The 14,030-nt window shown below is 39.1% G+C and overlaps 1 protein-coding gene across 1 annotated transcript; it reads right to left on the reverse strand.

Annotated features, from left to right (window-relative positions):
- Positions 1-6,580: 6,580 nt before the first annotated feature.
- LOC126803828 (uncharacterized) lies at positions 6,581-8,915 on the reverse strand. Its single transcript, XM_050531557.1, has 4 exons — positions 8,732-8,915; positions 8,561-8,652; positions 7,370-8,401; positions 6,581-7,270 (listed from the first exon to the last, which is right to left on the reverse strand). Exons 1-4 carry the CDS (start codon positions 8,913-8,915, stop codon positions 6,581-6,583), a joined length of 1,998 nt encoding a protein of 665 aa, XP_050387514.1.
- Positions 8,916-14,030: the final 5,115 nt, after the last annotated feature.

The following is a 14,030-nucleotide window of genomic DNA, read 5'->3' on the forward strand; positions in this document are numbered from 1 at the left end:
TCTGCTAGAAATTTATTGTTTCTGGAAATTGGTCCTATGCAGAAATTGTATCTGATAATATTAAAGATAGGTGCATAAGCCATTAGATTCTCCAATGGTCCAATACCTACCTTTATTGTTTAGTAGCAGCAGGCAAGTTTCCCCTCTTTCTGAATTTCAAATGGTTAAGCTCAATGTTCAAGTTTTCCCCTACCTTGCTGAAGTTTTTCAGACCCTTTTTTAAATTGCCTGATTCAGAGAAACTCCATAATTCAGAGCAAAAAGATTAATCTCATCATTACTTCATAGAGACTTAAGTTGAGAATTAGAAAATCTATAAAATTAGTTATTACGACCCTCCATAAATTCTAGAGTCTTGCAAGAATAATGTTTTCCCAAATCCAGCCTACATTTTTAGAAGGTCTTCCAGAAAAGAGAACATGTATGATTGAACCTTTGAATATGGTAGAGATTTGCCAGAGCAGCTTAGATTCACATTGGAATTGCAAAAACCACCAGTCGTATTTTTGAACTATGGCTTTCCTCACCTAAATCCAAGAGCATTATGATCATCAACAAGACTAGAAGTCTGTAGTGCACTACTCGTGGAAGGATTGGTTGGCTCTCTGTGTGTTTTATCTGCCATAGCCCACTCGGCTACTACCTTATTGTGGTACAGAGACTAGCTATATCGGTGCCCTGAACGCATGGGACACCAAGGTCAGGGGTAGCCCAACTATGTTTACATAGTTACAAACTTACAATCATTACATTGAAAGAATAGCTGAGCTAGCTAGGGCGACGATGACGGAGATTTCTCAGTTGCAGTGACTAGTGATTGGCAAAGTCTCTAGGTCTTCAAGTTGTTCATTTATTTTTGCATCAACATGTTTCTGCAAAGTTAGGCCGATCTTTAAATTCTTGAGCCTGCAAAAACTCGAACTTACCATCACTTTCACCGGCCACACCGCCACACCACTCTCTTATAATTGTCACGTTCAATTCATCTCGCTCAGTTTTATTGGTGTAAAAGTTAAGTATATCATACAGATACGTACCTTTGTTTTTATGGTGAAGTACGTTTCGTCAAGTCTATTTACTCTATCACCATCTATTTCTCCTGTAACAGCAATGTGCTTCTTCTGGCATTGCATATATTTTCCCATCACCTTAAAGAACTCATTGAATATAGCAGCTTCGATCACCATCAATTTCATCAACCTAAACTGTAGAAATTAAAATTCTGTAGTATACCGGAGTATTGATATTCCGTATATGTGAGCAACGTCAGATAGTCATTACTTGTGGTTTGTTGTATATTTTATTATTTTATACTAATCCAACCACTCATCACGCCTCTGAAATCTCATTACTACGAAGACTATTGTAATAACTCTACTTTTTTCGGAACAATTATTAGATTGTTTTTAAATCTATAAAAATTGTGAAAGTCATTAAACGTATTTGAGTCGCTTTGCGACATCAGAAATCGGAAACGGAAACGTTATTGAAACGTTTATTTAGAAAAACGTTACGTTTCCGCGACGTGAGTTTCGACTTTTGCTCCATCGCTCGTTTGCGAAAACATGATTCACGAAAGTTATAGAACTCGTCGATACGAGTTCGTGGACACTTCACGCGTCCTAATCGGACGTCATACGTGAAAGTTATTAACGACGGAAGTTAGTTTCCGATTTTGCACGTGGGTATAAAAGGAAAGTTTTTAAGAGTAGGGTTTTCATTTTCGGAAACCCTCTCTCTCTCACTTCACCCACCTCCCTCTCTCTCTCTCTCTCTCTCTCTCTCTCTCTCTCTCTCTCTCTCTCTCTCTCTCTCTCTCTCTCTCTCTCTCTCTCTCTCTATCTCACCCGAGTCTCTCTCCCTATCCGAAAAATCGATCGCCGATCTCCCTCCTCCGAGCAAGACGCGCACCAGCTCGCCGCCGTGAAGCCTCCCCGCACAACTGGTCCGAGCTCTCCGACGAGCTCCGGTGCTCCCAAGGCCGAGAATAGGTGAGGTTTCGACTATATTGGATGTTGTGATTATTTTTGTGTGAATTTTGGATGTTTTGGATGGTTTGTGGAGGAGATCGGAGTAGGATCGGAGGAGGGAATGAAATGATGAACACCGCCGCCTTAGGCGGCGCGTGTGGGGGCGTGGAGGGGCGGCGGTGGCGTGATACGCGCCGGTGCTAGGATCGGCGCGTGGGCCCCACGCGCTGCCACAGTCACACCACACGCGGTCGTCGAAGGTGGCGCGTGTACCCCACGCGCCGCCATGTGCGGCGGCTCGTGAATAGTGTTTCCAGAAACAGTAAATTGTAAATTTATTTTTACGTACAGTGAATGTAAAAAGTAATTTACGTACAGTAAATGTAAATTTTATTTATATTCGGTAAATGTAAATTACTTTCAGTAAATATAAAAGTAAATTCGGAAGGGTAAATCGATAATTATTATTTATTGAGACAATATTTACATTTTGAATAGTATACATACATACGTAAACAGTATGTACTCGTACATAAATACGCAATTGATGTGTATTTGTACATAAATACGTGAATAGTAACTATGTGAACAGTAATTTCGTAAAACCAGAAATTGCTGAACAATAAAATAATATTACTGTTTCGGCATTTAAGGTTTACGTAACGATTCTAAATTCTTTTCTTATCTTTTCAAGGTGATCGATAATTCAAGAAAATGAATTACTTTCGGAATTATGGAATTACGCTCGAGATTATAAGGTGAGTAAAATCTCACATTTACGAATCTACCCTTGCGGAGATTCAAGATTATGCATAATTTTAAATAATGAAATATGACATGTATATGATATAGTGGAATATATATTTGTATAAATGGTAAATAGGTACATATATATAGTTTGCTATATTATATACTGTCAGAATTTTGTTGCGAATAAGATCATTTTGATGATGAAATATATATATATTGAGCTTTTGATTTGATTGTACAATATAACGTGATGTTTATTGTACGTGGTTTTAACATTGAGTTTTGTTAAAACGTGTTTTGTCTTCGGACGTATTTATATCTTCGGACGTGTTTTTGTCTTCGGACGTGTTATGTCTTCAGACGTGTTTGTCTTCGGACCAGTCTTCGGACGTGTTGGCATGTCGGAACCTAGCTTTAGCCGGGCGAAAGTTACGATACAGTTAGAGGTCTAGTCTGTCTGCCAGGGTACTGCATATGAGGTAACAGATGGATTATCGGCTTATGAGTACCCATATATATTTTGATATTGGATGACATATGGTTGTCCAATATCGGCGGCGTACTACATGAGGGGTAACATAGGGGTACCAGCGCTCATGAATACCCGTATTATAAATGCATTTGGGCAATCAGAGGGGTTACCCAATTCTCATGAGTACATATATTTTCACATTATTAGACAACCAGATGGGCCGTCTAATGAGTCATGAGTGCATTTATATTTGTTGATTTGTGGATTTTCGTATATATTGATATGCGAGTTATATTGTTATTTTACTCATACGAACTGTAAAACTTACCGGGTTTGTGTTTACAATCACGGTGCACCTATTCGATGGTGTAGGGGATAACTCCGCAGGTGTGGATTAGCAAAGATTGACGGATCGCTCAGAGGACTTGAAGTTATTTATTTCCATCTTATGGTGAGGACTTTGTGTGGATTTCTTTGTGAGGATTTTGTAAGGATTATACATTTCTATTTGTTATAATGTTGAATTACAAATTTTGGTTTGTAATAATCGGTTTAACTGAGTTGTATTTTGAACTCAAAGATGATCTGCTGTGACATTTAAATGATTTCGATTCATTGAGATTGTTTTAGTGTTTTTCATGACTTCGAAATTTGAGTTTCATGCTCGAAATTTTAGGGCCGTGACAACTATAAACACCTTTCTTATGTAACATGTGAATTTGATTAGCCAAGTGTACAAAATTATCACAAATCTCTATCACACATCTAGGGAGACTTAGAAGAATACAGATCCATAAGCTGCTGCAAGAATTTAATTTCTTCAATCTGTTCAAACTTCAAACATCATTTATTGGGATGCAGTCACCTCTCAGATTTCTGCATCATGATGAAAATGCCTCGTATTTTAAACCCAAAGCCACATGCATGTCAATCTGCCATTTTCTACTGCATTGCATTTCATTTGAATTTCCCGCTCAGTTTCTACTTATATATCTCTACAATAGTCTTATCTCATTGCCGGTACTAGTAATTCATTCTATCAGTTCTATATGTATGTAAGATTAGTAATTGCTGATAATAAATCCTACCGATCCAGAAGTTATGTTTCTGTTAATGATCATTGAGGCTTTGCCAGGATGTGACATGAAACAAAAAAAGAAAGACCGAATAGTTCATATTTCTCTCGTAAGTTGCTTAGTTTTCATTTTTCAACCCAGGAGGCAGCCTAGCTATAGGCCTATAGCTACTAACTAATAAAGAACACATCCACATTATAATAACTAATGCCATTAAAAAAACTAATCCATTTGATTTAAATTTCGTGTGTTGGAATCTTTGCAATTAGATCCCTATAATCTAGATTATTGTATTTTTCACTCCCTCCTTCCATGTATTTGGCCTCACTGTCGCTCCATGCTATTATGCGAGGCTGGATCGATCGATAGAGTCAATATACAAAGTAAGAGAGCATACAGAGAGTAATGTGTCTTATAAATTAGCTTTGCAGCATGACTAGATCCCTTCTTTTTCTTCAGCTCATAATTAACTATAGCCAACCAGTTATAGAATTCCATACTCAATGTTTTAAGGCCTGAGTTTTCAGGCTTTCCTGAAATGTAGTTATGGCAATGTTTTCTGATTCTGGTAGATATAAATACACACAATGATGTTGGGTTATTAATTGGTTTCATGATTTATATATATCATGAGAAACTAGTACGTGTGTACGAGAGAGAGGGAGTTAATACTTAATACTGCTCAATATTCTTAGTTACACGGTTTTGGTATGCAGAGTCAGAATGCTTAGAATTTGATTGCATGCATGACTAGCTATTCTTGTCTGGAAAATTACTCAAATACAATTAGCTAGTTGAATCAGGGTTTTCACATTATTTCATCTGATCAATTATTCCATTGATGAACTTTTTCGGCTGTGACAACAACTATCTCAAGTACGTACACTTGAAGAACTCAGAATAATATATATCTGCTAAATACAGACATTAGAGAAACCAAGAATTCAAGGGAATATTAGTAATTAGTGATCACATTCTAATCCAATTTGACTTCCGAATTCGAGCGCATCATATATGGTATGGCTTTGCTCAGAGTGACCATCTTAATTAATCCCTGTCCAATTTGGAGATCAGGATTAGGTACAATCCTGTACTTAAATAAGTTTTCAAGCTCAGACTTCCATAATATCATGGCATATACCCTTTACAATCCCAAATATATTTAGTGGTACATATTAGTTAGTGGTTACTGGTTAGTGCCGAAACCCATGAGTTTTAAACTAATAAAAATGCATCAACCATAGTTTATTTCCATTTCCCCTCGAATTTGAAACTTATCCATTAACTGCATGTTATATAGATAATATATCTGTCTGGGATGGTGGACAAGGTTTTGGATGAAACCTTTGCATCATTGTATGGATAAAATTAGCCGTCTGAAATAATCTTTTTTCACTGTTTACCACCCTCTATAAATATCTGCTTCAATTTATGGTGTAAATAATTTACCAGTTATTATCAAGATCACTTTATAGTTTATAGGAAGATAACACACACAAAAGATTATAAGTTGCTAAGCAGTATTCTCTTTGAATGATATTCATTAACAAACAATTCTAATTATGAAAATAATTTGTAAAATAACATTGACAGAGAAGAATAACGTTGATGCATGTTTACTTAACTTGACAAAAATAACATCAATCTAGATATATGCTTTAAAGACGCTGAAATAGATTATCTGTCGTTCTCTAAGTGATGAAGGAATGATCGAGCAAATAATTAACTTATTTACTGAATCGCATACAGTGTACGTATATATTCCTTACGTAATACAAATAATTACTAAATAACTAGGAATCATTTCTGATTCCGTAGCAGACATATATGCTAGGAAATGATATATCCATGTCCTGAATTATAGAATCGAACACATGCGAGTTCAACACATTCGAGTTCAACACATGCACCACCCTTTTACCACCAATACAGCAGTGAGTACGTACCAGACTATATCTATTTATACTAGTCTATAACATACGAGATGTACGTACAATACATATATATGCAGAATTTCGAAAGCTAAGCAACAATTTACAAATTACAAAAGAGGCTAGAGATCGAGAAGAAGGGAATGGATTCCTCGGCGTCTCTCTGCCACCCCTGTCGGTCTCCGATTCCAAACGTGTCGCCCTCTAGCCCACTTTACAGGTCCCGATCTGAACTTGGGCTCCACGACCCCGAGCACCCCCGGACGAATAGCATCTCATCACGTGACCCACCCATGTGAACCCCTCTGCACCACCCCATGCACCCTGGTCTCTCTCACTCATGCGAGCCCATGCACCGTTACGGCGTCGTTTCAGGGATATTCAAAATCGCAGGCACATTGCCGTTTCGTGCACTAGGGTGTCCAATATGTCCTTCTCTATCTCCCTCACCACCCCTTCTCCTTCTTCTTCAAACGCCAGAGCCATTACACTCTGCACCTTCGCCTCCGGCAAGTCCTCGTCGATCAATGCGTCGATATCTTCTAGAACACGGCAATCAGCGCCCGGAAAGCTCTGGAGTTTGTAGCACACGACGTCGATCAGCTTTGATCCCTTGTAACCATATTGTGTAACGCTTGTTGAGCTAACCCACGGCTTAAGGTTGAGATAGGGTCTCAAAATTTCGACGAGTATCTCGTCGACCACATGAAACACTAGCTTCCGGTTGCATCTAAGGCCGAGCTGGCTGGGGTGATTTGAGGTGAAACTAGCAACAGAGGTTTCCAGGTGGTAAAAGATGGAAGGGTCAAGTGGGTGGGACGGAGAGAACCAGTTGGTGAATGAAACTTGTGTGTCTTTATCTATGCCAGTACGACATAATATTCTCGTGACGTACTGGCGTACAGCTGCTGATATTCCAACAACAACACCAGCGCCGGTGGTTCTGGTGGCGGCGAGACAGTTAGGTACTACGTCGACGTTTTTGCAACGGGCAGCGAGCACAGGGCTCGAGGAGGAGGCTTGATCTATTTTGTACCGATCCTGCAGCTGCTGGCTCGTAGAACTAGATAACTGTGATAACCCGCACAGAAACAAATAATAAGTACCAAGAATTTGCAAAGATTAGAATAAAAAACCGAGCAATATGTAATATGACAAGCATGTAATAACCTGTTTTTGCGGGAGTTTGGACGCCGGCGGTGAAGGGTCTTTCTTGATCGGAAGAAGAGTTGGGACATTGTGGAGATTGAGAAGATTGTTCGAGATCAGTTGCGTTTTCTTGCATTGCTGCTGAGCTCTTGTGGGAGCCGTTGATGGACGAACGAACGCTTCTTCTTGCTTCTTCAACTTTGCTGGACTAAACCCTTCGTCAACAATTTTCCGGCGCTTCTGAATTAATGTGGCCTGCGGTGGCTTCTGTTCTTGCGCTGGTTGAGGCTTTGGCTTGGCTTGAACCTTGGCACTGTTTGGTTTTGGAGGCAGAACTTGGAGTTGGTCCTTGCAAGTTGTTGATGTTGTATTAGTATTGTTTGGTTTGATGGCCTTGGCCTCCGACAATCTGAGCCTTGGGGAGCAAGAAGAAGGTATTGCTGGTTTTCCGGCATTTGCGTCTTGCGTGGCTTTTCTCGATTTGAGTTGGTGACTGAGGAGGTCTCGATCATTTCTCGTGGTGTTTGTGATGTCGACCAATCCAACTTTCCTGCTTACAGTCTCTTTAACCTGTTTAACAATCTGCCTAGCGTAGTGACTTGGGCTCCTGCCACTCTCATTGTCTCCAATAATACTCTTGAGTAGCTCTTTCCTTTTAAAAGACGACAGCTTCGAAAACTCCAACTCCTCGCCAACGGATATGTTCTCTTTGTTGATCTGAAGCGAAAGGCGGTGGTGGTGATCAACGTCCGATCTTCTAGCTGATGATATTCTAGGAGTCTCCGGTAGCGAGCGAGTACCTGCTGCATTATTGTCTTTGGTGTTTTGGAGGGTTTGGCGAGAAGAACGAAGCGGGTGTAGATTCAAATGAGGTTTTGAAATGGAATGTGGATTTGGGGTTAATGACGAAGTAGAAGAGGGTGAGTGAGATTCTGGAAGAAGGTCAAGACCCATTAGTCTTGCTACTAGACTTGGAGTCTTTGTTCCTGGTGAGCAGCTGCTGCTATCTGATACTGTGCCACCACTTGTTTTGATCTGTTGGATTTTCAAAATCTGCATATAAACAAAGTGGTCCTTGGTTAAGTCCTGCGACTATCATTATCTTCATCGTCACTACCACTGCTTTTCCTCAATATTAGATAAAAGGGTGAGAAATCCAAAAAAGAGGGAATCGAAGCAAACCAAAGTCGATGTTATACTACAATCACTTACAGGACTGTGCAAGCTTTCTTCTTCTTTTGTGATAGATGACAATGAAGCCCCTCCCTCAGATGAATCCAAGCTGTTCCTTGGTGCTTCAACACCTGTAAACATATATAAATCAAAATGTATCCATTTTTGCTCAGGAGTATATTTTGTTGAAGAGCAAGAGAGGTGACCTACCTTTGGGGATAGTGAGATCTTCTGGGCGGAGAGAGTGTTGTTGCTGGTGTAAATTAGGAAATTGAAGCTGATGGAAGTCGAAGAACTGGAAAACAGCACACATGCAACCAGAAGTGGTGGTGTCTCTCTCTCTTTGTCCACCATCTCCGTAACCTCTCTTGGAGGCTCTTCCACCCCAACCCATAACGCTAAGCTATGCAATTGCAAATTAACCACTCCTTTTGAAAATGGAAGATGTTTCTAGAGTAAAAGGTAGATCTTCACTAACAATGAGAGAGTGACAGAAGGGCCAGTCCTAAAGAGCTAATGTCGACTATGATTTGACTTTGCATATGTTTGAGAGGAAAGGCTGAGCTGATATGATTTGTGAAGAAGCGAGAAAAACGGATCCATGAAGCATAAATAAGAGCTAGCTAGCATTTGATTATTTACAGCAAGGGAATTAAGTAGATAGCATCATAGCACCAAGCAAAAGAGTTCGTGAAGTCCTTGGCCCTCTTGGGGTATTCTTGTTAAACAGCAACAAGCGTGGCCCGTGGACCAACTGTACCGATATTGTCCCAACTTAGCCACCTCACAGGTGTTGGGTTTTAATCACAAAAGGCCTCGGTACAATTGGTTGTTATCCACCCACTTATAAGTTTTATTTTTTTTGTCACTTCTTAGATGTGGGATCTCTCTCTCTCTCTCTCTCTCTCTCTCTCTCTCTCTCTCTCTCTCTCTCTCTCTCTCTCTCTCTCTCTCTCTCTCTCTCTCTCTCTCTCTCTCTCTCTCTCTCTCTCTCTCTCTCTCTCTCTCTCTCTCTCTCTCTGGCAGTCGGGCACTCACTTTTATCTCCTTTCATCTTTTGTTGTTTTGGCACTCACTCCCAAGCTTTTACCAGACTCCAAACTAAGAATCAACGTACCTCTGCTTTTCTTTGTTTCTCTATCTCACATAGGGAAGGGAGAACCGTAAAGAAATGGAAAAGATGACGATATGACCACGCAACTCTCTCTCTCTCTCTCTCTCTCTCTCTCTCACTCACGTGCATGTGAATGTAAGTGAGCTCGGCTCGCAAAGGTAGTGTCAAAGTGATTCACACATCACACCATTCATGAGTTTTGATATACGAGGTTATTTGGGATCTGCAACTTAATTAACCCTTACAGTTTGAGTTTAGCTCTATACAGTTTCAGTTACAACCCTGCAGCCATTCTGGTTTGATGCTCTTTTACCATGGTTAGCTCTCATTGTTCTTGTTCTCTAAGTTGGGGTGGTATAGTAGCTAACAGAACCAAACTCCCAAAGCCACCAAAGACAGTATCATAATGAGTCAAGCTCAAATCGATGTTTACGTACCCATGACCCCATGCATATAATTCGCTTCAACAATTGAGTGGCTATAATACCGTAGCTCATATCTTCACAATCTTCACAACCTAATGGAAATTTTGAAAATTTTGCGAACATATATATATGTGTGGATTAGGTTTCAATGTGATGATTATGTATGAAGTCGAAACTTATTCAGTGCACGGGCTGCCCATATACACGGGGCATCTCAGCCGTTCAAATCACTACGTGAAAGAAACTTTGTTCGTTTGAGATCAAACTCTTGTTTAGTTTTTATTGCGCGAGTGAGGCTATCTCCTTCCACCTTAACGCCAGACTCTCTCTCCAGAAAAACTCCACCGAGCACATCACCGCCAGCTCTTCTCCGTCTCACATCGTTCGGCGATCCAACGTCATGCAACAGCACCAACATCCTACTCTCTTCTTCTACTGAACCATGTCTGTCGATCACACTTTCACCCACGTTTGTGTTGAGACCGAAATTGAAGCAGCAAGTTCAATCGGGAATTTCCGGCGAAACTACGAGCTCCGACGAGCCATTCAACCTTGTATAGGTAGGCCTATCCTCATATCTTGGCACCCAATATGATTTTCCTTTTAATTTCATCAATCGGAGCCCAACCCAAATCCTGCTGCAACGCCTCTTTTCGCTGACATACAATTCATTCTAATCAATTCATCAAAGTCGGTCGAACTCAGATCATGTTCTTACAATGGTGCTTTCCTTTCTAAGCAAACCAGACCCGATCACCAAAGTACCAAACCCAGATGAGAATTATCACATGGTCTATCAATTTTAGTTTTAAAAGAATAAGAAATGATTGTTAATTAAAAACAAATGAGAAAGGAAGATGGAGGCCAGTGGAACAATATTACCAGTAGCACCAGAGGCGCGTGGCTGCACTTCTAACCTGTGTATATACACATCCCGTGTATGGAATAAACTCTCGTATGAAGTATGGACCTGTAATGTGTCAAACATTAAAAACTAAAGAACACTATTTGAACTATCTTATGCAGTACTACATCAACAGAATTACTGACAAGTTCAAATACTAATGAATATTGCACTGAATTCACTGTCGGCATTTTCGACAGAAATATATTAACTATTCATCCCAGTTCTTAAACATATTGCCTCACATGCATTTATATTTTAATCATTTTATAATTAATCCTGAGATACGTACAAGTGTACAAATCTAAATATACTTATTGATTCAGTGGTGCTGGCGTGCTGCTATAGCTTGCTAGCATCCACGTAAAGTTATCATCAAAAGAGAGGTAAAAATACTTGCTTCATATCTTAATGTTTACCTCTTATACATACATATATATATACATACATACCAATATTGGTAAGTAATTAGTTATATATGGATATATCCAGATGGTATCAAAGCTGTGCTGAAAACAGACAGCCATTTCAATTAGCTAGCTCAGAACTTGAGAACAGTTGCTTTCAGAAATCATTCCGTGATGGAAACAATGGACCCATAAGGCGTTTAGCAGCTAGCTAAATGTATCCATGATCGTCTGGGCGGCCACCGCGTGACAGATCGATCTCTCCTCCGACATGAAAGGCATTAGAGGACAATTGGACAAATTAAACAATTGGACCAAAAAAAAAAGACAAATTAAACCATGCACATATACATAATTGCATATGCTGTAATGGACCCCGAATCCAATTCATGCAGTACTAGCAAAAATGCTTACCAATATAAATCCATCAACAGTTGCGTTACACTGAGATTTTCGGAGCCTTAGTTCGGAGATTTTCCGAGTGTTGATGTTATCCAATCCATTTTATAATTAATCATGTGAGGCAATATGTTTAAGAACTGGGATTTATATTTTAATCATTTTTATCATTTTAATCCTTAGTTCGGAGATTTTTCGAGTGTTGATGGATTTATATTTTAATCATTTTATAATTAATCTCCGAGATACGTAAAAATGCTTACCAAGTGTTTATGTTATCCAATCCATTTTATTTTAATCATTTTATAATTAATCTTGTGAAGGAGATAGAAGAGATCGATCAAGAGAGAAAAGGATCCCACTTGCGTTACACTGAGATTTTTCGGAGCCTTAGTTCGCTAAACCTTCCAGCACAGTCGATGAGGCTGTGTATACGTACATATTGTGTAACACTAGGCATGTAGCCCGCCATCCGCTATGGGGTTAATACCACTGAAAATTCAATCAATGGAGCTAAATATAAAGATAGAAGTTTGATCAACCAAAAGGGGTTAGTGGTTCATTACATATCAGAGTAATATCAACAACTTTGCATCTGAAATGCCTCCAATAAAATGCACATGCACAGTTGCTTGATACACCCTTGTTTGATTCCAAATCAGTAACATAATGCAAAAACTTACTGTAACCACAACCTATATAAGAAATAGAGCAACACAAATTAATTAGAGAAGATACAATGACACACAAACATTGAAAACTATCATGCAACATGAGAAAAATATGATTTCCAACACCAAGTAAAACAAAACATGAACCTTAATAAAAAGAGGAAACAAAAAAAGAAAAGAAAAGAAAGAATGAATATCACAGTATGAAATAAGTGTGAAAACTGAAAAGAAGGGTGAAAAAAATGAATATCAAAGTATTTCTTGTTTACTGTTTATATCATTATAGCTTATATCCACTGAATTTCAGAAAGAAAAAAACGCTTCCCATCAGTCCATTGGACCATGAAATTGAAGCTTTAATTATCAAAATCAATTTTTTGAAATGTACATGTTTAAAATTGTAAAAGTGCTAATGCCAAACTCAGAAGCAACCGTTCTTGCCTACCATTGTTTCTGCTCATGATTTCTTTTAATGCAACTAAAAGCCTCCAAATTTCTATCATTTATATCCTCAATTATTCCTACTTTGAATTTACTGAAGTTACCTTCCAACATTGGAAGTTTTGCATTCACTGAGATTACATAATTTCGTAAATAATTTTTTTAAACAAAAGAAAAAATGAGAACTCAAACTAAGCAGCTAAGATAGCTAACATCCAGAATTGTATGTTTTTCCTAAATCAAAGTGTTGGTCTTTGATCGAAATTAAAACCACCATTTTACATTCACATTTAATCTCATAATAAGTATCTATGAAACATACTTTTATCGGGTGATTCTAACTTAAAAAAATGTTATGTTCTCTCTCTCTCTCTCTCTCGGGATAAAATTTTCTCAAACTTTGCCAACCCTAGAAGCAGTGGCACAACGACAAGAAGGGGTGGATCTTTCCTCCCCCAAAGAAGAATCCAAAGGGTTGATGTTCTTTTGTCTACCCTTTTGCCAAACTTTGAAAAGAGGCTGGGTATTTCGATCGTCTCACCGATCGGTGGTGATGGTAGTGATGGGCTTTTGTGGCCGAATTGTGGAGATCTAGGGGCGGTTGCTCCCATGGTGTTGTTGGCTGTGGCGGCAAGATCTGGTGCGTCCCGATCCGGTGCAGCAAAGGCTATGGTTTGATCCATAGCGGAGGAGAAGTCAGAGAAAGAGTGTTGATGTTGTTGTTAGCGCTGATTTCTCTTGGTCTCTACTTGGCTTGGTCCCAAATTCCTAGGGATGGAAGGATGATGGAGGAGATCCCAGATGCTACTGATCTTGCGGAAAAGAATACAGAGGGGGAGAGCACTCCCTCTGTCGATTTATTTTAAGCTTGAATCGTGGTGCAGTCTTATAATGGTGTGGTTATGAAACATTTATTATGTCTTCTACATCATTTGTATCATGTTAGTTTTGTGCTTCATAACTTTGAAAATGTATGTGAATCTTGGCTTTGTTAGTTGATTTTACCTAGGAATTGCTAGTTGTTAGCTAGTTTTCTTAGGAATAGCTAGTTTGTTTAGTCATAAAAGATAGCTCTTATTGTCAGCCTTCGGGCATGTTCTCTTAGTTCTGCTTGCTGAAATACAATTTAGTTGACATTCGATTCAAAA

This window comes from Argentina anserina, chromosome 7 (assembly GCF_933775445.1).
Source record: "Argentina anserina chromosome 7, drPotAnse1.1, whole genome shotgun sequence".
Taxonomy (NCBI): domain Eukaryota; kingdom Viridiplantae; phylum Streptophyta; class Magnoliopsida; order Rosales; family Rosaceae; genus Argentina; species Argentina anserina.